Here is a 22,161-nt window from a genome sequence, read left to right as displayed (position 1 = left end):
CAGACTGTGTAGGTGTGGTCATCATTATGGTTAGTAAAAAGTCCTAGTCCTTACCCTAGGAGCAAATTCTCATACTGATGCATTGTTACGACATTCTTGGTGTGTAATTGAAACACACCCAGTATATTTTCAACATGTAGGATTGATTGTGTGATAAAGTGTATTTTATGCCAAGCCATGATCTTTTTATAACTCTAACCAAGTAGTTTTAGGACAAAGGCCAAGCCAAAAAGAAAAAAAAAACACACAAGACAAACATCCTAATACCACTTCTCATACCTCCAAATACAGATATGACCACCTTTTAACAAGGCAGTGAGACAAAAAATAAACATACATTTTGTGTGTTTTAGAGGCCCTGTTGTCTTTGGCAGGATTCTCATGTACATGATGCATTAACATTGTTTATGTTGGAAGCTGTAGCGAGAATCAGCCAGGAGATCAAACACGCTGTCATGTGGTTCGATTAGTCGGTGTTTACCATTTGAAAAAATTAACTATTTTCAACTTTCCACTACAAGCAACCCTTGCAACGATAACCACAATTCAATTCAGTAATGTAAGAACACAGTGAGTTAGAAGCAAGATTATTGAAACCTGAAACCTTTATGTGTGAATTTAGGGATTATTCTTTGAATTGATGTCTATTATTGAGGTTGTTACTGATGCTGGAGTAAAAATGATACTCTTTCCATTCATCTGACTTCTTACTTTATTCACATATGTTCATAAGGCCTTTGTCAGAAATGCAGCCAAACTGTGACCATAGAGCAAGCAGATATATCCTTTTCTGCCTCCAACCTAGAAGAAACCTTTAGCTACTGGCATGGAGCTACAGAAGCAGGGCTTTTTTAGTGATTTCTGTCACTCACTGGCATAATTGAAGAGTGGAGAAAAAGAGCAGAAGCTGAGTGGAAAAAGTACAGGTTGACACAAGAAAATCACTATTTAACAAGCAAGAGAAACTTTACCACTTCAACATGTGATTTTCAGGGAACAACCTTGATTTGAAAGTGTGCCAGTAAAAGTTCCCTGCTTCTGTTTAGAATTTCTAAGCTGTTACTCTCATCATGTTGCCACTGTTGTGATCAAAGGAGTAGTGGGCCTGCGAGAGATACAGGGTGAGGATTAATGGCTACAAAGAGGGGAAGGAAGGACGAAGGAAAAGATGACTGTGGGTTAGAGACAAAGGCAATCGAGTAGCAAAGGAAAATTGGGACTGTGTGCCGTCCTCTTTGTGCTTCAAATTTGACAGTTGACTGGTTTGTTGGTTTGTTTGCTTGTTTTTAACAACAAAGCTGCTATATCTCTGCCATTTTTAGGTCTCTTTTCGCCACAATAAGCCTTTTTTTCCTTCTGTTCACCTCTTTAATCTTCTGTTATGCCCTCTTTTGTTTTTTTTCCTTTACTCTCATCTTCTTGTACTCTCACCTCATCTGTGTCTTCTATTTTGTCTCCATTCCTCACTTGTCCTCCCATTTCCCTTCAACACACATACTGTAAAATCTCTCTCTCCTCTCCTCACCTCTCCTCTCCACTCTTCTTCCTTCTTCTTTCCTTTCCTCTCCGTTCCTCTCCTCTCCTTGTTAAACTGTAATTGGAGCTGGAAGCCTCAAGACAAGCAGCTCAGTGTTTGTCAGGCTGACAGGCAGCCTGTTGGCTTCTATTAAGCTTTAATAAGTAAGCAGGATTGGAGAAGAGAGAAGGAGTTGAAGGGAGGGGAGAGTGCACAAGCAGCTGCTTTACTGTCACCCCTGGTAGGATGCAGGAAAACCTGCCTGCTGCCTCAAAACCACACAGTAATGCTATCAAGTTTTTATCTATCCTTTCTTTTTTTTTATCATAACCCTTTCTCAGTTTACTCCCACTGGCTGTAGACTGAGTGTATATGTTGTGGGATCCAAGAAAGACATAAGTGCTGGATAAAAGATACTGGCAAAATGATAAACTACAGTGTCTGAGTGTCCAAGAGAAAGAGCTTAGGAGCCAAACTTAGTCTTTCTTCATTCTGCAGAACGTCAGCACACACAGCCATACAGTGCTAACACACACACACACTTGTCAGAACCTCTTTTCGTGCATGAATTTGACAGCAGTATTATTGCACTATGCAGAATTTAATCTGAAGTGCCACACAGCAGCCCCAGACCACAGTGGAGATAAATGTCAGAGAACTATCTACAACCTCTGCAGCTGAGTGCAGCAGGAACATTTCCAGATGTAAGGTGTGTTAGAGTGGAGCTTTGTGGTTATTGACTTTTTCTGAATTTTCATGTGGTTTAGGCGCCTCGCTTTTCTTTACAAAGTCACCAAGGCTGTGGTCAGTCATTTCATAACCGGACCGTTCAAATTCCTTAAAAGTTTGGTGTGTGTGTTCATGATTTTAACTTCAAAATGCCTTTTTTTTCATCACAGCTGGGGCCTCGCGAACGCTCTCTTTCTCATTCTTTTGTTTTTTTCTTTTTTTTTTTCTTTTCTACTGAGAAGAGAAGCTTTAAGTTAACTGAGCCTGTCTGTCTTTTCTAAACGAATATTGTCCAGAAACTTAAAACTCAACGCAGCAATGCTGTTTGGAGGCTGGAGCAAACATCCCAACAACTTGGTCAAGGACAAAAGAATTCCCAATGAACAAATGCGGAACTCAATATAAACAAGAGAAAAACGCGGGGACTTAATTGAATACACAAATATTTAAAAGACGTCTGTGCTGGTAAGCCTGAGTAACCACAAACTGGCTGTGTGACAGCATGAAAGAATGAAGTGAAGAAGGATATTCAGTGATGAGCTGCAGTCTGTATTTTGTGTATTATGTAAATTTTGCATCCATTTGGGCAAAGATAACAGTTTATATGAACCTTAACTGTTCTGTTAAGTAAACCATTTAAAATACATGACTCAAGTCACATGAAAGGAAAAGGAAAAGCAGCTCACGATTTCATCAGAGGAACATGTTAGTATTTAGAAGCAGTGGTTAATGAATTGAAAAATATAAGTAAATGGATATGCAGGAGGACAAGATGTGACATCTCTCAAAAAAAAAAAAAATATTAAAACAATTCAATTTAAATCCACATCCAGAGATAAAAAAATGTGATAAAAAATACTCCTAATAATGTGTCTAAATGTGAGCTTAAGTAAAATGTACCTGTCACCTAATAAACATGCTGTAACTACAACTTCTGTCAATGTGTCTGAGCTTATTGGATTGGAGATAAAAGACTAATTAGTGCTGAAAAGGGCATTGATTTACCTACATAGCCAGTTTGTTAATGGCAGGTCTTAATCAATGGAAAGGGAAAACTTGTTGAGAACATGGACCCTCACAGATACTGTCAATGATCTTTTGTCTGAGTGGTAAGATGTAATTGAGCATGAATGAATGGTTTATTATATTTCTGGTCATTGTTAGGCTGACTTTCAGTGGGCAGTCATGCTGTAAGGCGACTATAGTGAAGAAAAAGAGTCCAGCGATGAATTCAAACTCTAAACAAGAATGCTGATTGAAGAATCATTTAATTTGATGTCAAAATTTAGGCTCACTGATTCTTTTATTCTTCATCTTGACCAGTGTTTCTTTTTTCTTTTTTTTTTTTTTGATAAATGACATAAGGGCTTGTTTTCTTTCCTGTGTGTGCTCAGTAAAAACAAAACAAATGCAAGATCTGGGCAGGCCCCAGGAAACAGTCTGAAAATATCTCAATTCCAATATTTACAAAAAAGTATGAGTTCAGCATGTAGAAATATCTTCATCTACTTTTCTGCTTTCACACTAACAAAATTGTAATTTTACTTTGCATAACTGTCTATTTAATTAACACTACTACTGACCCCTAACATCGACTTTTAGAAATGCTTCTGATTCCATATGAGGTTGAAACTCCATGACTAAGATGTCTGCAGAAGCAATGAGTCTGTGTTTCTCCATATTGGACCATTATTATTTCTTTTTATTCTGCTGCTTCTAAAAACATTCCCACCTTCTTGTCAGTCAAAGCGTTTTGTAGTTTTCTTCAACTGAACAACCAAGTCTGTCTCTCCTCTTTATACAACCACATTTCTTAAGAGGTTGAGACTCAAATTAAAAATGAGCTAATATTTTACTTGAAATTGTGAAATCTCTCAAATTCATAATTTGATGTGTTGTGTACATTTAATTGGGAATCAAAATGGGTTTATCAAATTTGCAAATCATTGCACTATGTTTTTGTTTATATTTTAGTCAGCATGCCAACTTTTTGGGAATTGGAGTTGTATTCAATAGTATGTGTTTCAGTTGTGTTCCTATTCTAATAAGATGCTAAGACATGTCTGCATGCAGATCATTGTTGTTTGGAAATGAAAAAATATCAGTGTGGGTTTAGGCTGAGGCTGTCTACATTCTCACACCATATAAAACAATACAGTGTTCACTATAGAGAACACACTAGGAGACAGGGTTAGACACTACTTGAATGCAGCGGTGCTTGAACATCATGAGTTGGAAATTCACAGTTATGTGCCATTTAAACAAACACCACCAGGACAGATACATGTCAGATTTGAGGTGATGGATGCCACAGGTTTGCTGTTTTTGGCTGTAATTGACATCTCTCTTCACAACAGTGGCATAAACTGTTATAGCCCAAAAACACAACTCTTTTTTTTTTACTGTATCCACCTACACAAGTTTAGACTGCAGCTTTAATAATCAGATGGTAACTACAAATTACTCATGAAAGGCATCTGAATGATGTAAACAATTGTTTGTAAACTGTTTTTAGAGCCATGGTGGCCTCACTGTTTAAACTCATGAGCAAATATATTAAAAGAGAGCAACAAGTTGGTCACAGTATACTTAAATACTGTTTAGACTGGTTGGTCGAAAACACACAAATATATATATATGTGTGTGTGTGTGTGTGTGTGTGTGTGTTACTGTTCTTAGACTATAGATGGTAGCATTTGCCTAATCTGTTAATTCAGTCACTAATGGCTCCAGGCTGCAATGAATTTCTGTTCTGTCTGTTTCAGCCAGTGTAGTGCACAGTTTTAAGTTAGTAGTGCAGTAGATGCAGCAGTAGTAGTGCATATTCACTACATAGAAAGACTGTGTAATGAGTGAGTGGAAGTTTCAAGACTAAAAATCTCCCTTATGTTAGGGCCAGTGAGTGCACCATACACTTCCTAGGCCTTGTTATCTGTTCCACTAATGAGACATTGTTTTTTTTTTCTTTTAAGTTGTTTAGGAAGAGAGTTAAGTCCCTCCCATCCTACAGGATGCAGCTGTGTTTTTTATGCTAGGCTTAGCTACTGTATCGTTGTACTGCTTGATAATTACAGTAAATTGCTTGAGGGGAAATGTTTACCATCCTTTAATCACTTCTTTTGATGATGGCTTTCTCTTCAGGCTGTTGTTACACCTGTTGCGTATTTGTCTAATTACAGTTTTTGCACAAAAATAAAACATTATCACATTGAAGTTGCAGTTTCCTGTTAGCAAATATTAGCCTTGAAACATGTTGAGGATCACCTCTGGCACAGCACAACAGTAAAACTGTCTCTCACAGGGTTTAATGTGCCACTGTTTCGTTTAATGTCGATGTGTGGTGTAACACTTTATCATGCACAACCGCAGGTCACATTAATTACCAGCTAGACTGTTTCATAGTGGAGTCACAACAGCTTCCTTTTTCCCCATTAAAAGTAAATTTGTTAGATAATAAAACGCTGTTTATTCACAAAACATGCTGCAAATCTCTTGCTGATGTTCATTTTTTCCCCCTCATTCTTTGCCCTGATTCTTTTCTTAGCAGTTTGTGCGTGAGTAAGTGCCTCCCAATGTCTATTAATGACATCCATTTATTCTTGTGAAAAAGGATTTATTTTGCTGTCCTTGTGGAGACAGACTCCCTCTGCCACTATCGGTGTTGTAATTTAACAACTATTACGACTGTTTGTCTAAGGCCCCAAATGCTTGAGTTTGCTTTGGGCAACTCTCCATCTCTTTTCTCTCTCTCTTTCTGTAACACGCTCATCTTTTCTTCATCCTCTATCTTTGGCACAATTTCATTGTATTCATTGGTGATGCTCCCATGAGCTCATGCAGCAAAAACAACTTTTCTTCTGGCATTTTCCTAATTGATCCATGGTAGCCTGTGTTATGGTCTTGCTTTATTCAGTTCTTCTATAATTAATTTTATGAACTAATAATGTATAATTTAGTCTGCAAATATAGCGCCATTTATCTGTAAACATTGTGCTTTATATGTTAACTAATAATATTGTTGATCAAAGTAGTACCAGAAAACAGTATTTATGACTGAGATTGAGATATGCTATAGTACTTAAATAGTACTCATATTTTATTTTGTTGGTTTTTTACTAGATGATTTGTTTATTCAGTTCTTCTCTTTAAAATTCCACAAAGAATTTTTTTACGGAAGTGACATATTAGGTATGATACAGTTTTGCATTTTATTCTTGTTAACATGAGTAAACCAGTTTGGATCCTTGTCATGCTTGAATATTCTTCACCTGCCAAGCATCTGCAAAAAGGGTATCAACTTGACAGCCAGTATTTTGGCATGTCCACAGGCATTCGTGGCTCAATCTATAAGTGGTATTTCCTCATAACCTTTTACACCTTTAACTTCCCCATATCATCATTCAACCACCCCTGTGCTTCACTGTTAGGATTGTCCATTCATTGTTGTAGTACTAACCAGGTTCACACCAAACATGTGACCTGCTGGAATTTATCTTGATCTTGTCTGACCAAATGCTGTGCATCAGGTTTCTTTTAATGATTTTGGCTTAACTGAATTCTCAGTTTTGTGCTGAAGCATGAACAACACTATTATTCATAGATTCTGTCCATAGAAATTAATTTTATGCAGTGAATTTCACACTGTTTGAGCTGACACAGAAACTCTTATTTCTACTAATAACCCTCAATGTCAAGTCTGATGCACTTATCTGTCAGTTTTTCTAAGTTACATTGTGCAGATATTAACTTTTCCAAGTCATCATTTTAGAAGGACGCCCACTGCAGTTCTAACAAGTGGGACTTTGACTCATTAACTAACTTCTGATTATTGCTGCAACTGTTTTTCCAAAGATTTCTGTTTAACATTGCCCATCTTGTATAGTTCTTTATCTTTGTGAAGACATAGATCAGAATCCGAACCTGATTTTCAATTCCTTTGCAGTCCTTTTTCAGGTTGAGCCTTGACAAAGACAAGCAACTAACACATACATATAGAACTGAAAAAGTTATGCTCTTTATAGGCCACTTATACTCATTTTTTATGGAGCTGGGCTAATTAGGAATCTCTTGAGTTTGTTTAAGTAGTAACAGGATGTTAGCTATTACACTTATTCACACGTATTCACGTACACGTATTCACTTTTGTTGCAGTAACTGTCTCCTTTGCAGCCAGTATTTTTAGTATTGACTGTCTTTAGTTGTTCTTAAAAATAAATAATCTTCTTGTCAATATTCAAATAGTGCAGTGACTGGGAGAGGATGCAGTTTTAAAACATTTTATAATATAGTGATATTGCACGGGGATGCATTCACTTCAGTTGTATTCTGTAAATGGGACAGAATTTAATGGCATGAAAACATTGGATTATTACTCACCATTAATGCCAGACTTGGCTGCTTTCCCTGTAAAGCTAATGTTGTGAAACATGCTATGGTTAAGAGCTATTATTAGTCAGGAAGATAGTTATTATAGCTATTAAAATCACCATCCACTTTACGTAATGAAGGCAATTAACAGAGCTACCTTGGCTGAAAAGCACATACCCATTCCCACCCACAGAGAGGAGAAAATAGGTCACTTTGCTTGGTTGTTTGTTAACTCCCATGATGTTTAATGCAGGAAATACTTATGCCATTAAAATGGTTTCACCAGTTGACTGACGACCCTCTTTCTTGTTTTTGATTGTATCTCTCCCTGTGCAGGAATGCTGTTCCAAGAGAGCTTCATCGAGGAGCCTGACGGCCTTGTGTCTGTAAACCTGCTGGTGGTGTCTGCTGTTTCAGCATTCTCAACAGGAGCAATCCTCTCTGGTCTAACTGTCTGCTGGATCATGAGTCATCGCCACCGCCACTCTCGTGGTTCTGGAGCCAATGGTGTCCGCCGCAAAAGTGATAAAGAGCAAAGCATGCTTGGGCAGGGCCGCAGTGGTTCAGTAATGAGCGTAACAAGAACAAGTGGAGGTGAAAGACGCCGTTCGCAGGCAGACAACCCCTTTGTGACACCCAATGGTTGGCCTAAAGGAGAGATGGATCCAGGCTTGCTGCCTACTCCAGAGCAAACTCCCCTGCAGCAAAAACGGGCCATGCGTCTCCCAGACACCGAGTGGGACCAAAGCCAAACCTTCCTCACTTCTTTGGGGACTCCCTGTCCTAACAATGCTGTCATCTACTTGAGCTCCAAGTTCTTGCATGGTGGTGGAGGTGGTGGGGGTATGGTCCGGATAGAGGACCCAGGGGAAGTTGTGCTGCCCCCACACACAGATCGCCAACGTTACCTGATCCTTGCCAGTCAAAGAGGAGAGCACGGCGGCAGTCGTCCCACTGGCAACCTGAGGAACTCAGCCGGAGAATACATCTACCCTGCCACGCCACAGGATTCACCTGACCGACGGAGGGTGGTTTCTGCTCCCACTCCACACATGGACTATGGGGAGCCTCGCTGGAGTCATGAGGCGCTCAACTACAACAGCAACAATGGTGTGACTTATCACCCTCAGCGCCAGGGCCTCATTAGGCCAGACATGCATGGGCCTCGAGGACTGGGTGACCTGACTGACATCAGCCATTTTCTGGGAAAGAACATGGGAGAGCGCACTCCAAATGGCCAGTGAGACAACATAAGTGAGCCTTGACACCAAGCACTCTCTCAAACCCATTCCCACCACCAGAATACTGGATTAAATCAACCTGTCAGACTTAATGTCCCGGTCCAACCTTACCCTGTCTGTCCTCTCTGTCATTCAATGTTCTGATGTCATTCAGCTGACTAAAGAGAGAGACAGAGAGAAAAGAAACAAAGAGAGTTTTTTTAAAAAAAAAAAAAAAAAAAAGAGGAATAAACTCTCAAATCAGAGATGTTTCTCTGCTCATAATCTGCAGTGTGCCCCTCTGCTCTGTCCGTGGTGCCACCCACAGATCATATCTTTGACACCAACAGACATACAGACAGATGACGAGAGGAGTGCATACGAAAGAGGAATCTTCTTAAAAAGGACAATGTGAAGATTAAAAAAAAAAAAAAAAGAAGAAGACAATTTTGCTTGCAGCGCCAAAAGTGAAAGGTCTCACTCCACCATTTTGTTCAGTGTTTTGACACTATGGATTTTCGAGAGTCAAATCAAGTTTCTTGTTTGTTTTCTTCTGCCAGTGGCATCCAGGGGACAATAGCGTGCTTTACTTTGGACTTCAGGTGGGACCGAACTGTTGTAGCTGTGCCAGAAGGCAGTGAATCAAACAATCATGCTGTGTGTACATATGAATGTGTGTGGCCACAACAACCCCAACCAGCGTCCTGTCTTAACTGTGAAGTATGGCTATATAATGAAGTTGGTGAAAACAGTGTTTATACAGAAGAGAGGTGATTATATATCATGTCTACTTGAAGCTCCGTGTGTTTACCAATCAAAGGTTTTAATTATTGACCAGTGGCTAGTGAGGGCTCAGGCTCACCCTGTACAGAGCCATGATGAAATAAAAGAAAGCAATAATTAACAAGAAAATAAATTACTATGAATATGAAGCCAATTTAATTAGCTATTTTTATAAGGTTAAGCTTCTCAGCAAAGTTAACTGAAGCTTAGAGAAGTCAGATAAAGCAAAGCTCTGGGAAAAGGAACAGTATCGCCTTTCCATTCTTCTCTCCCTCGCCACCTCTCCGTATGCCTGGGTCTGTCTGACCTGACCCGAGCCCTCCCTGGGCTCCACAGTGCATTTGAAGAAGGGAATGTGAGCTCTGGCTGTCTCGGCCGCTTGGGAGCTCCATTCAACCTCCTCTGCCCGACACTGGGCCTCTTTGTGCCCTGGGAGCAGGAGGAGACTGCTGCAACAAATAAGCATTAAGAGTCAGGAACCCAGCCTGCCACCACAACCTAGCAGAATATCAATAAGGAGGACAGCAGCTCCATCCTATCAAACAAGATACACCAACCAGGCTTGAGCATCTCTTAGTTCCTCAGCTCTGGCAAATCGCAGGTTGACCAGAAAAGGGAGGAGCTGAGCACTGAAGCTGGGGTTGAAGCCAATGTTGGGGCACAGATAACTGTCACAATAGTCATCCCTGGTGGTTTTATCCCTTTTCTCTCTTTCAGTGTGCTTCCCAACAAAAGCGGGATAAAGAGAAAACAGATGGGCATGGGTATACTTGGGTGTGGAGTTTCTCTTTCATTTGGTTGTCTGATCTTTTGATGTTTTCTGTTTTTGTCTGCTCCCATCCATTCTTGATTCAGATGTAGATATGCTTAGCTTAAGTTCATCTGGGTCATGGTTTAGTAAAAGGTGCATTTTGTGTGTGTGTGTGTGTGTGTGTGTGTGTGTGTGTGTGTGTGTGTGTGTGTGTGTGTGTGTGTGTGTGGGTGTGTGTGTGTGTGTGTGTGTGTGTGTATGAGAGAGAGTCTCTTTGGACTGGTATAAATGAACGTGTTACTCATATTGAGTGCAAAAAAGCAGCTTTGATCAGTTTTGCTTTTATTCTCACACTTCTTTTCTATTCAGCCTTTTTCTATTTTCCATTAGTGTGTAAAACTCACAAATGCATCATAATAGTGTTGGATCCTATGGTGGGAACAGTGTATGATGTACTGTACGTGGTGTGCTGATCAAATGAAGACGTTGGCTTTCATTTAAAATCATAGACACTGTCAACATGCATAAGAAATACACCTTTCAATAAGGACACTTTAGGTCATAAAGTGAAATGTAGTGTAAAATAAACTGTAGATATTTATCCACAAATCCCATTTTTCCATTTGAAGTAGCTATAGTAAATATTTTTATACTTGAAGTATTGGTTTTCTGCATTAAAATTGGTGTGCATTTAAACCAAACATTCAGAAAATCAGCCAAAAAATGAAGTTAATTTAAGCCCACTTCTATGCTCTACTGTTAGGCAATTATTAAGGGTAGGTTTGTCAAGATAAGCAGTAAATGGTGCCAATTCTCCAGGCAGAACTGTAAAAGTAGAAGGTTGTCATGAATAAAAATAGATAAATTAGCAGGATGAAAAACCTGGCAACAAAGACCACATTAGATGATGGAAACTGAGACTTTTAAATAACTAATATCACAGCCAAGTGCTCTTTTTAAAGTTCTGCTAACTGCCCTTTCGGCATTTCTAGGTAGTGGATGTCCTGCATATCATCATATATTCACTGAACTTGTTTAAAACTGCACTTGTTCACATCGACCTTTGATCAATACACAAATCTTTCTACAGCTATCAAACTAATGAAACCTTTTGCAACATTTCAAGATTAGCCCCTTTTCTGTGTTTGTGCAGTTTTAGAATTTTGTGCATAAAAGAGCTGAATGGAAATGCTACAAGTGGATCAGCTACTGGGGCAATCACGTTGATTAGCTGCTAATTTTGAGCTGCATTCTCCATTTCTTCCTCTTCCTGTATAACTGTTTTTATAACCCAATTAACTAGAAACCTTAAATTTGGTTCAATTAAAAATGATCTCTTTTTGTGAATGGTTGTAAAAATCTACAAATATGTATAAAATATTTTTTGTCTGACAGGTGATTAAACAATATACAAACTTGATGCAGAAAGCTTCGATCCAACCATCGAGTTTGACATTTAAGCCTTTTTGCGCTGAGGTAACATCACAAATCACAGCCCACAATTCAGAATCAGTACCATGTATTTTCTAGTAAAAAACTGCCAATGCCAAAGCTGTGAACCTGAGACAGGATACTGCAAGTAAAATGCCTCCATTTCTTCAAGATATAATGAAAACCAGCAGAAAGAAGCTGCTTTGTAGAAGGTCAGTCTCAATTTTTACTGTGTTAATGACATCTGAAGTTTGGTTTCTTAAGCTGTCTGCATGCAGGTCAATTTTTAAAAGACACAAAGGTAGAACTGGCTCTGCACCGACTTGAGAATAAAGATTGATCTCAGTTTGTTAGTCATACACAAGCTGCTATACAAGACCTTGCCCTAAATCTGTCAACATTTAGGTGTAAATCTTTACTCTGATCAGAGAAATGCAAATGCAAAGATATCCAATACCAGCTGACAATTTTCAATAAAGTGTTGCACATTTCTGCTGAGGCTTAATACACAGCCCCAATAAATATACAGCCAGCGCTATATAATAAATGAGACAAGCCTGTGAAAGAGATTTATAAAAGCAAGGACAGAGGAGGAGGTCAGGCAGGCGAACGTGATGTTACTGCATTACTGCCTCGCAACGTTAGTACAGTGTATTCTTTACACATTCCACCCTGAAACAGGTCATTAGTATTGAGTATATGAAGCGCTCCACAAGAAAAACCCCTCATCTCTATCCTGTGTCCCCATCTTTGTCATGGCCTGCGTGTTTCTGTGTGTGATTTTCTCTATCTTGGCCTGCGTACCCACCCAGCCGTGTCCTCGCTCTGCATCTCCTCTGGTGTTTCACTAAACATGCTTGATTAGGCAAAGTACATGCCTGGCCGTCTAATGGCCTGATGGGCCCCTGAGAAGATTACCACAGACACATCAGCCCTGACAGAGATCTACTCATTCAAGCAGCTCTTTTTGACCCTTTGCTTAACAAAAGACACACATACACACACATGCATGGTTGCACACAAAGCAGGCCATTTAACCAATTGGTAACATAATTGAATTAAGAATAGAAATGGGGCTGAAGCCTGACCTAGGCAGGCTCTGACTAGTTCAAGTAAAGGTACCGCACATCATGATGTTATCTTCCTGACTGCACACTTTAATTACCTTAGTTCAACATTACAGAGCAGCTAAAAAATTCAGTTGTGACCTCTTGGAAGCAATTGTGTTTATTAAAACCATCATCCTCCCTCTTCTTTACATACTTCATGTCATTCCTGTTCCTCCTCTTTCAACAGCTGCACTTTGTCCACTTCTTTTTTAAGCCTCTTTTCTAGTGAGTAGTCTAATACTAAATCTACTAAAGGAAAGTCGATGCTGTGTTGTTTGTCACTGTTAAAGGTTAACTTAATGAGTCAGAAACCGAAATCAAAGTAACCCCCACTTTAATTCGCATTAAATCTTTATTGCCGAACAGTTTTTTAGACATTTCCGGAGCCTCTCATGCGGTAAATTGCTTTCCTCCTGCTTGGAAGTGATTTTGTTTGGAGGTTTTTTATTTTATTTAATTTTTTTTTATTTTTTTTGTTAAATGTAGCATATATTGCCTCCAGTCCTGCATGCAAACACAAAAACACACGTTCTTCAGCTTTATCTCTGTCTTGCACGTGTTGTCGTACACATGCACAAAATTCCCACCCAGCCTTTGTGACCCACTATGATTTTATTTGTGACGTTGTGTCTGTGTTGTTCGCTGAACAGACCATGCCTTTATGTTTTGGGGTTGTTTGTGCCGTGTCACCCTGCAGTGTGTGCCCCCAGCCAATAACTGCCATTTTACCCCACAGCGCTCCACTGTATTATATGAGCTCTATGCCCTAGAAAGAGACCAGAGATTGGGACTAACTTGTGCTGAACCCAACCTACAGGGAAGCCATGACACGAAACTGCTACCCTTCACTCCAATTCATGAAAGGAATAAGCACAAAAAAGCTTCAAATCAACATTTGCATTTTTGTAAAATTGTAGATGTATTTAGTCAGAACAGCTCATTTTTGTCATATTTGTTTTTTTCTATTGTTTGTTTCTGTGGTAGATATTTGGTTTAAAACTTATGTGGGATATTGCTGTATATGATTTCAATTTTAATTCTCTGGTGTGCTGAATTTGATGATGACAATGACGTTGAACTTGTTGACTATCATGATTATTGTTACTATGAAGAAGTACTGTGAGCACCGAAGTGTTGTGTCCTATGTGGACACAGAATCTGAAAGAAAGAGCAAGTAGAGTGAATTAACCCCTGAAGACTGAGCTAGAAAATTCAGACTGGAGTCTCCTGCTACTATGAAGAGCCTCGTTCTCCTGTGGCTCTCACCAAAGGCTGGCTCCCAGTCAGCCCAGGGGGCCTCAGGGCAGGCTGTCATCAGATGACAACACATGGCTCTGCTACGTGTACATAACCTTAATGCTTACATGTAATTTCAGTGCAGTAGCTGCATGACAACACAGCTTCTGTGTGTGTACAGAAGTAGCAATGTGTGAATTTGTACAGTACATGCAAGTGTGTGTGCTTGTGTCTGCAAAGAAATCTGTCATTTGTCACGCAAAAACAACACTTGCATGCACCCTCTGACAACTGCACAGTTAACACATACACACAGTGAATACACACACACTCGCACACAGACACACTCCAGCAGTTGTTCATCATTCTCCACAATGTCCTGAGCTCTGCCTGTCACTCCGCATGGAGACTTTGCTCTGTGTCAACTTTCTTATTCTAATAAACCACTCAGACATTCATGTCTAAGTTGTCATTGTTGGCCTGTGTTTCTTATTTAATCTCAGCTAATGGTTTACAGAAGCTCCCACATGTTCACTCTGCTCGATGCCAGCAACTTTAAAACACATCCTGGTGGGCTGTAAGACCACCCTCACCCAGAACCGATATGGCCGATGGCACAACCAGGTGTTATGGTAATGGCCACAGAGCTGGATCATCAACATATACACATGAACGCCCTCCCTCCCCAAGGATCCCATTTTTCGTGAAGGAGAGTGACATATCTGGTCTGTCAAAGCAAAATCACTCATGGGCAACTACATGGTGCATGTGAATGGAGAATGGCTATATACCCAAGACAATAACCTGCCTTTCAGTCGATTCTGGTCCTGTCAGCATCAAGCCGGCTCGTTTGTGTCATTGAGCTGATTATACCATGAGAGAATATGTTAGAGAAGGCCCCTGAGTGCTAGAATGTGAGGTACACTGATCTCACAGCAGATGCACAACAACATGGCTAGAAAGCAAAAATCTGACCGGCTGAAGTGGGCTGCAGGGGTTTTATAGCCACTTCAACATCAAGGCTAATTCAGGAGAGGGAGGTGAAGGGAAAAGCCCACCATTGGGCAGTGAAAGATCCAGAGTTGCAAAGAGAGCAATCAGTGTCTCAGATGCAAGAGAAAGGACTGCAGCTGGGCTTCAACTGGGTAGATGTTGTCTTGGGGGGTGAGCCCCGTACACAGGCATTCATTGCTAAACCCTCTGGAGAAGTTGTGGGCCTATGAACAAAATGCCAAAGATTGGGAGTGTCCAACTGATAACCCAATAAGACACCATCACTATCAATCACTTGACCAGGCAACAGATTTTAGCATGCAAATTAGGCATAGTAACATCTTGTTCTGTTAAAGAATGGAATACATTTTTTTTGTTACCTGAAGAATTAGAAAATTAAAAAAAAAAGAAATGCTCATTTCTTTCTTTTACAACAGAATGTAACCTGTTATTAAGTCAGCAGTGGAAAGACAGATAATTAAAATAATCTTTTTTGTTAAAGCTCTTTTAAATTCACAGAGCATTAAAACATCCTAAAACCTGTCTTAAATGTTTTAATATTTGTGTCTATTATAAGGTTTGATTACATTTTTATCTATGATAATACTATTATTTATAACATTTTTTGCAATAAAAAAAGGTTCACTATTACTGTGATGTTGCTAAGAGACCTCTATTTCGAACCAGAAGTTATGATGAGGCAACTTTCTGTCAGACCTTTGACCAGTTATGTTAAATTGATGTTAATTTCCAATCAGGAGCAACCAAAGATCAGCAAGTGACAAGAAAGTTATATGTCTGTCTGAAAAGAACAAAAATAATGCTCCTCTATGGCTGGAATAAAGCCAAGAAGATGTTTTCGATGCACAGTGGCACCATTAACAAGCTGAGTTGGAATAAATAGTAGCATAAATAGCTAAATAGCATTCATTCATTTATTTTCTGTACCGCTTCATCCAATTAAGGGTCGCATGGAAGCTGGAGCCTATCCTAGCAATTAACAGGCGAGAGGCAGGGCACATCCTGGACAGGTCGCCAGTCCATCACAGGGCCAACACAGAGAGGCAAACACTTAAGTTCACACTCACTCCAGAGAATTTAGAGTGACCAGTTAAGTGCCGGTGCAGTTTTTTGTTGCTTCATACATTCAATTTTGGCTTTATTTTTTATTCTGGTGCTGTCCATAAGCTGGGAATGGCCTACGCTGAACAATGTGATGCAGAAGAAGAAAAATCCTTCTACACTGTTGTGGTCTGGAGAGATCTAATGGGGTGAGGTGTTTGGGTTGAATTCAAGCTTCTCTACATATTCAGGTTGCAGTTTTCCATTCAGCAAGGTTTTTATGGTATGAATTAATCATTTGCAGTCATTGTGATTTTCATCCATCTTTTTTATGTCTTACTCTCAGTGTGATTTTCCTTGACTGCATATAGGAACCTGGCAGCCTGATAGATGCTTGCTTCAAGCGCGCATGATTTTGATTCAGGTCTACTGCTCATTTTTCTAGTGTCGCTCATCATGTTGTGGAGTGAACATTTATTTATTTTTTTATTTTTTTATTGAAGACCGAGTGTACGCCACTTCCATTACAGGCAGATGAAGACTTTCCTAGACTTCTTTTTCTCTTGTTTCTATATGAAGTTTATTGACATTATTATAGGAAGCATTTATTAATGATAACACAACTCAGAATCTGCACACTGACCTGTTCATGTCCATCATGAAGCAATATATTTAAGGTTGCTTAAAAGTCTGCCACGGACTGCAGATGGAAAAAAGCCATTTGGCTGGCTGGTACATTTACAGTAATGTCTATTAATCTACAATGTTCCTGTAAAATAAACCAATAAACAGTTAGCCACCAGATCAGATTAGGTTGGCCTGTAGTAGTAAAACAACAATTACTGACTGCATATTTCTGGTGGGAACCAAGGTAAATATTCTTGCTTTTATTCCTAGCTATATTTTTTTATTTATTATTATTTGCAATTTGCTTTTAAAATGATCAATTTTTCATCTTTTTAAATTGTTTTAATTGTATCCTTTCATGTTGGTTTTTTTTTTTCTCTATAAAACAAGAGTTACCTTTTTGTGTTGGATATAGTGCTATCTAAAATATATATATGAAAAATATTAAATGGAATTCTATTTTCTGAATTATTAACAGAAGGTTAAAACAAATGTTATATAATATAGATCCAAAGCTATCCTATATGTGGCTAACCTGCGTGTTACCTGCGTGTTACCTGCGTGTTACCTGCGTGTTACCTGCGTGTTACCTGCGTGTTACCTGCGTGTTACCTGCGTGTTATGGGCAGACATCAGACTGGGGTAGTGGGGTTTTGAGGGTTTGGTGGGTTCCCTCTGTTCCTCTTGTGTGAACTTTTTTGTTGATCATTCTCTCTCTGTTTGTTTTTTCTGCAGTATGAGTACTGTTTAAAAACTTTCTTTCCTAAGAAACAATGAGACAATGGACTTATTGTGTTTGTAACATCAATTTCCTTTTCAAAGTTCATGTCTTGTGTAATATATTTTAAAATTTGATTTCATCTAAGTCCTTCCCAGCTGAGTGGAGGATGTGGGGTAACAGCAGCTTAATGAAATGAGACAGAACCACTATTTTAAACTATGAAATGAATATGATGTGACACAGCAGTTTCATCTGTCCATGTATGCTGTATTTTACGATTTCTCTCAGAATAACTGCTGCAAAGAAGAGGAGCTTATGTTGCAGGGTGCTGATGAGTTGGTGGAGACATATTTTGGGAAGTCAGAGTTCAGAATAACAGTATAGATGATTGTTGTTTGTGCGGCTCAGTCACTGCTGTAACACAGTGTCCAAGATGACTGCATGGCACTTCTTCACCACATGTCAGAAAGGGAGTTGTAGAATGTGGAGCTGAATATGCCATGGGTAAAACTTCAGATATGATTTGAGGTTTTTCGTTGTTGTTGTTTGTTTGTTTGTTTCAGAACATCTGGATGGCTGCAAATAGATCATTTATTCATTTATTTCTGAGATAAGTTTGTAATACTTCACAGTTCTTTTGTATTTCCTGTGACAAATTTGCATTTACTCTAAACTAATGTGTAAAGAAATTCTGAGCTGTGTTATAATCTGTATAAGTGTTTTTCTAAATACTACAACTACTCATGTGGAGCAGCACAAATACAAAAATTACTGAAAGAGATGGCAAAAACTTTAGTTCAGAAAACAATTTCTCAAATTTATGTTTTTGGATTTGAATGTAAGACTGTATGAATGTAGGTAAATCTCATAAATTTTTTTTTTTTTTTAAATTATCTAAAAACCTAAATGAGGATTCTTGGTCATATCCATTTGTCGTTAAGAGATGAAACATGTTATATTTTTGTCTCAGATTGTTCTAACTACGTTGTACTCTTATTAGGCAAGCATGGATGAAAGTGACTCAGGCCTTTCCTTTGACAAGATCCAGGTTCACACCACGAGCCAGGAAAACGGACTCCTTCTACAGCCGGCCAGGATATCTACAACCTTAACCTGTAACTGCCTGCTCTACCTTCTGGTTGAGCAAAATTTCCACTGAATTTTATTAAACATTTTTGGAACTGAGCCTGTTTGACTCATCTTTAACACTTGGTTTGGGTAATGTAAACAGATTTATGCAGAAAAAAATCATTTGACAAGTTTTATAGCAGTTTTTTAGACGTGGATATTTTTGTCTGAAGAGAATAGTAAACTTTTTTTTTTAAGTTCTATTGACCTATTTAAAAAAATTGAAAACTGAATGCCAAAATTTGACGAGACTTTGCTACAGCAAGGATGTGCCATATGCACTAACACAGCCAAAATGACAGCCAGATGAAGAGGAAAAAAAATTACCAAAAAATGATCATTGTGATGCATGAGGGTTAAAACCCAGAGGTAAGACCTCTGCATTTTTGTAAAGCGAACCACAATCACTAAAACAAGTGTAAATCAGTGGCAGAAACTAATTTACTGTTCCTGTCAAATCATAAAGCCTATTGAAGACTTTCTCTTGACCTCCCCCCTATGTTTCCCCTCCCTCCTCTCCAGCTCTTTTTCTCTCTGGGGAACCTATCAGCTCCTTTCCCATCTGCTGAGTGGAGCAGGGCTGAGCGGACCTGTCAGGGACTCTCATTCAGCAAAGTTTTATGGAAGTGAAGCCTTCCAGTGCTGCAATGTTCAATTGATAAACATGGAGAAACTGACTACATGTGCTCATTTCGGGATAATTTACAGCTTGTTTACACTCGGTCCATGTCCTGTCAGATCTGATTAAAAAAGCAGAAAAGGGTGAAGGAGGAGAACACATGACATCAGGTTTGTCTACCTCTGCTTCTGTTTATCTATCTCCTCCATCCCCTTGTATCCCTGTCCTGCAGGGACACACACTCATTAGGATCAATCTTATTAATGAAGAGGCTGAAACAGTGCCAGTGAGATCTCTCCTTGATTTGACTCCTTTATCCACAGCTGCGCCCCTCAAAACACCACCTCTCATCCACTTCATTTCAACAGTAGATTCTCCAAATACTTCAGTTCTCTCAAAAACAACAGAAATCTGCATATTTTGATACCAAATTATTATTGCAGAACATGAGTCAATGTTGATGAGTGGACATGACTGATGAGATAACCCTAAATTTATTTTTCATTATATCACTGTGCATCATGTTGCTCTGCCAGTCAGTCAAGCAATATCTCACACAGTCATGCATCACATATAAACCCTGCTGTGATGACAACTGTTGCATCAGAAAAATAATATTCTGTCTTTTTGGAATTTGACTCTGGGTAAACAAGGATATCTTCACTGAGAAGAAACAGAAACTTTATGATATTAATGAGCTAAATAATGTAATATGAAGAATGGAGTATTTTGAATTGCCACCCCACAAAAATGTTGCAATTCCTGCAATAACAACTCCAGACACCAGAGGGCAGCATAAGCTAAAGACGCCATAAAAAGTTATATTTCAAATTTTTATTAAAACATTTTGTGTCTCCTTCAGCTTTGATATTTAGCTTAGCTTTTTATTTTGCATGCTGTTATGCTGACATGTTTTAAAGACTTTTCTCTCAGTTTGTGGGGGAAAATAGCCAATCACAATGGTGTAAAGAAGAGAGGAAACACGACTGTAATAAGAGAGGGATGATTTTAATTAAACCAAGAGGATTCAAATTTTAAATAAAAAAGACACAAAGGGAGATTTCATTGTAGTTACATGAGTTGAGAAGCAGATCCATTCTAGATAATTTGGTAGTTTAAGTGGGAGCAGAGAGCCCCCAAGTGGACAAATAGAGGAACACAAATTAAAGGGAATAGTTAGGACTTAGTCTTGCTTCTAATAAAAAATAAAAAATAAAAGGCTGCCTTAAGCGAAACAATATTATTAACAATTAAAAAATCTTCATTCTAAGGACTTGTTTTAGTACATTATCATGTAATTTTATTGTTTTGTTCTGTGTATTTAATCATTATTTTAGTCGCGGCCTATCCAGAGGTTCTGCTGAATGATGAAAGCTGCAAACAGTGAGGTCTGAGTGATGGGGACAGGCTCTTTCACTGGGTTCAGGGGTTCAGCCAAACTCTCAGCTTGTGTCTTATATATGCCAGTTTAATCTCTCTCTTTTTTTTCTTTTTTCTTTTCTTTTTTCTTTTCTTTTTTTCAATGAAAAACAAAAAAATATTTTTGGGAGTTTAGCTGGGGAAAAAACTATCTTGTGAATATAATTTCATTATGTGTTGATCAACAATCGTGCATGCAGAGATACAAGAAGGCTTCTTGTACGTGTCAAAGCTTCATAAATACTCAGATTCTTCAGACATTGCCCCAATAATCAGCTGCTATGTGCTTCTCTGAAACTGACAGGGAATTTGAATAATTAAAATATCTGGCTGAAAGAAGATTTTTCATGAAGCTGTTTCCTCAGTATGTGATTAAATAAAATTAAAAAAGGAAAAGAACAGTACAAACCAAGTTGAGTTCTTAAAAGAATAAGAAAATATTTCATCTGTTGCCACAATGGTCCAGAAAGGCATATCAAAGCGCCAGTTTACAGCACATGACCTACACACTTTTGGCTAAGATTTTAATAAAATAAATAAATAAACACATTTTAAAAGGCACTGCATGTTTAGAAGACTGCAGGGGTATTCCCTTGGCATCACATCATTTTTCATCCAGGCACATCTTTCCACCTTTATTTTGGCTGACTTCTCAGTGAATTTAGACAGCTGTACATTATGAGCAATAACCTCATCAGCATTGCATATAGCGTATACACATCTGTGAGTCGCAGAGGGTGTGCAGGCCTAATTACAGCCACTAGTGTGTGTGTGTGTGTGTGTGTGTGTGTGTGTGTGTGTGTGTGTGTGTGTGTGTGTGTGTGTGTGTGTGTGTGTGTGTGTGTGTGTGTGACTGGGTAGGTGTAATTGAAAAATCAGCAGGGTACGTGACTAAATGTGTAGGCCTAATTGGCAAGTCGGCACAGTGTGCAGCTGAGCCCTGAGCAAATAGTGTAGGCAGGACATAACAAACATCTTGAGCACAAACAGCACCAAGATCTTGATGCTAATTTGTCTTTTGCCTCTGTAGTTCACCATACCACTGCAAAACACACACATCTAAATCAAATGTACCCACTGCAGGGATGGATGCGGTTTTGAAATAGTAAACAGAAGCCTTGCATTTAAAGCATCAAGGATTAGAGTACTATATGTAAGAAGTTACGATTATTTGCTTTCCATGAAAAATTATGTTGCATCACCGCAAAGTTTTAGCAAGAAATAAAAGCTGAGGAAAATCAAGATAGAAGAGAAATTCCAGTAAGGAATACAGACTTAGTTAAATATATGCATGGAGAGAGGGCCTTATGGATCGAAAATGTCAAGCGGAAGCACCGCAAAGAGAAGAAAAAACTCACAGATTCAGCGTAAACATCCAAAAAAAGAGACTCAGAATAAGAAAAAAAGAGACTAAATGAAGCAATAAAATATGTTTACCCACTCAACAGGA

The 22,161-nt window shown here is 38.8% G+C and overlaps 1 protein-coding gene across 1 annotated transcript in view; it reads left to right on the top strand.

Annotated features, from left to right (window-relative positions):
- The window catches only part of sema6bb (sema domain, transmembrane domain (TM), and cytoplasmic domain, (semaphorin) 6Bb), a 136,620-nt gene extending 122,020 nt beyond the window's left edge, over nucleotides 1–14,600 (top strand). Inside the window, exon 17 of the mRNA XM_042006980.1 lies at nucleotides 7,949–14,600. Within this exon, the coding sequence (XP_041862914.1) occupies nucleotides 7,949–8,856 (908 nt within the window). The 3' untranslated portion in view covers nucleotides 8,857–14,600. The remainder of the gene's footprint in view (nucleotides 1–7,948) is intronic.
- The last annotated feature ends 7,561 nt before the right edge of the window (nucleotides 14,601–22,161 follow it).

This window comes from Melanotaenia boesemani, chromosome 14 (assembly GCF_017639745.1).
Source record: "Melanotaenia boesemani isolate fMelBoe1 chromosome 14, fMelBoe1.pri, whole genome shotgun sequence".
Classification (NCBI taxonomy): Eukaryota; Metazoa; Chordata; class Actinopteri; order Atheriniformes; family Melanotaeniidae; genus Melanotaenia; species Melanotaenia boesemani.
Note: the sequence above shows the minus strand (reverse complement) of the source record. Positions and strands in the feature narration are given on the sequence as shown.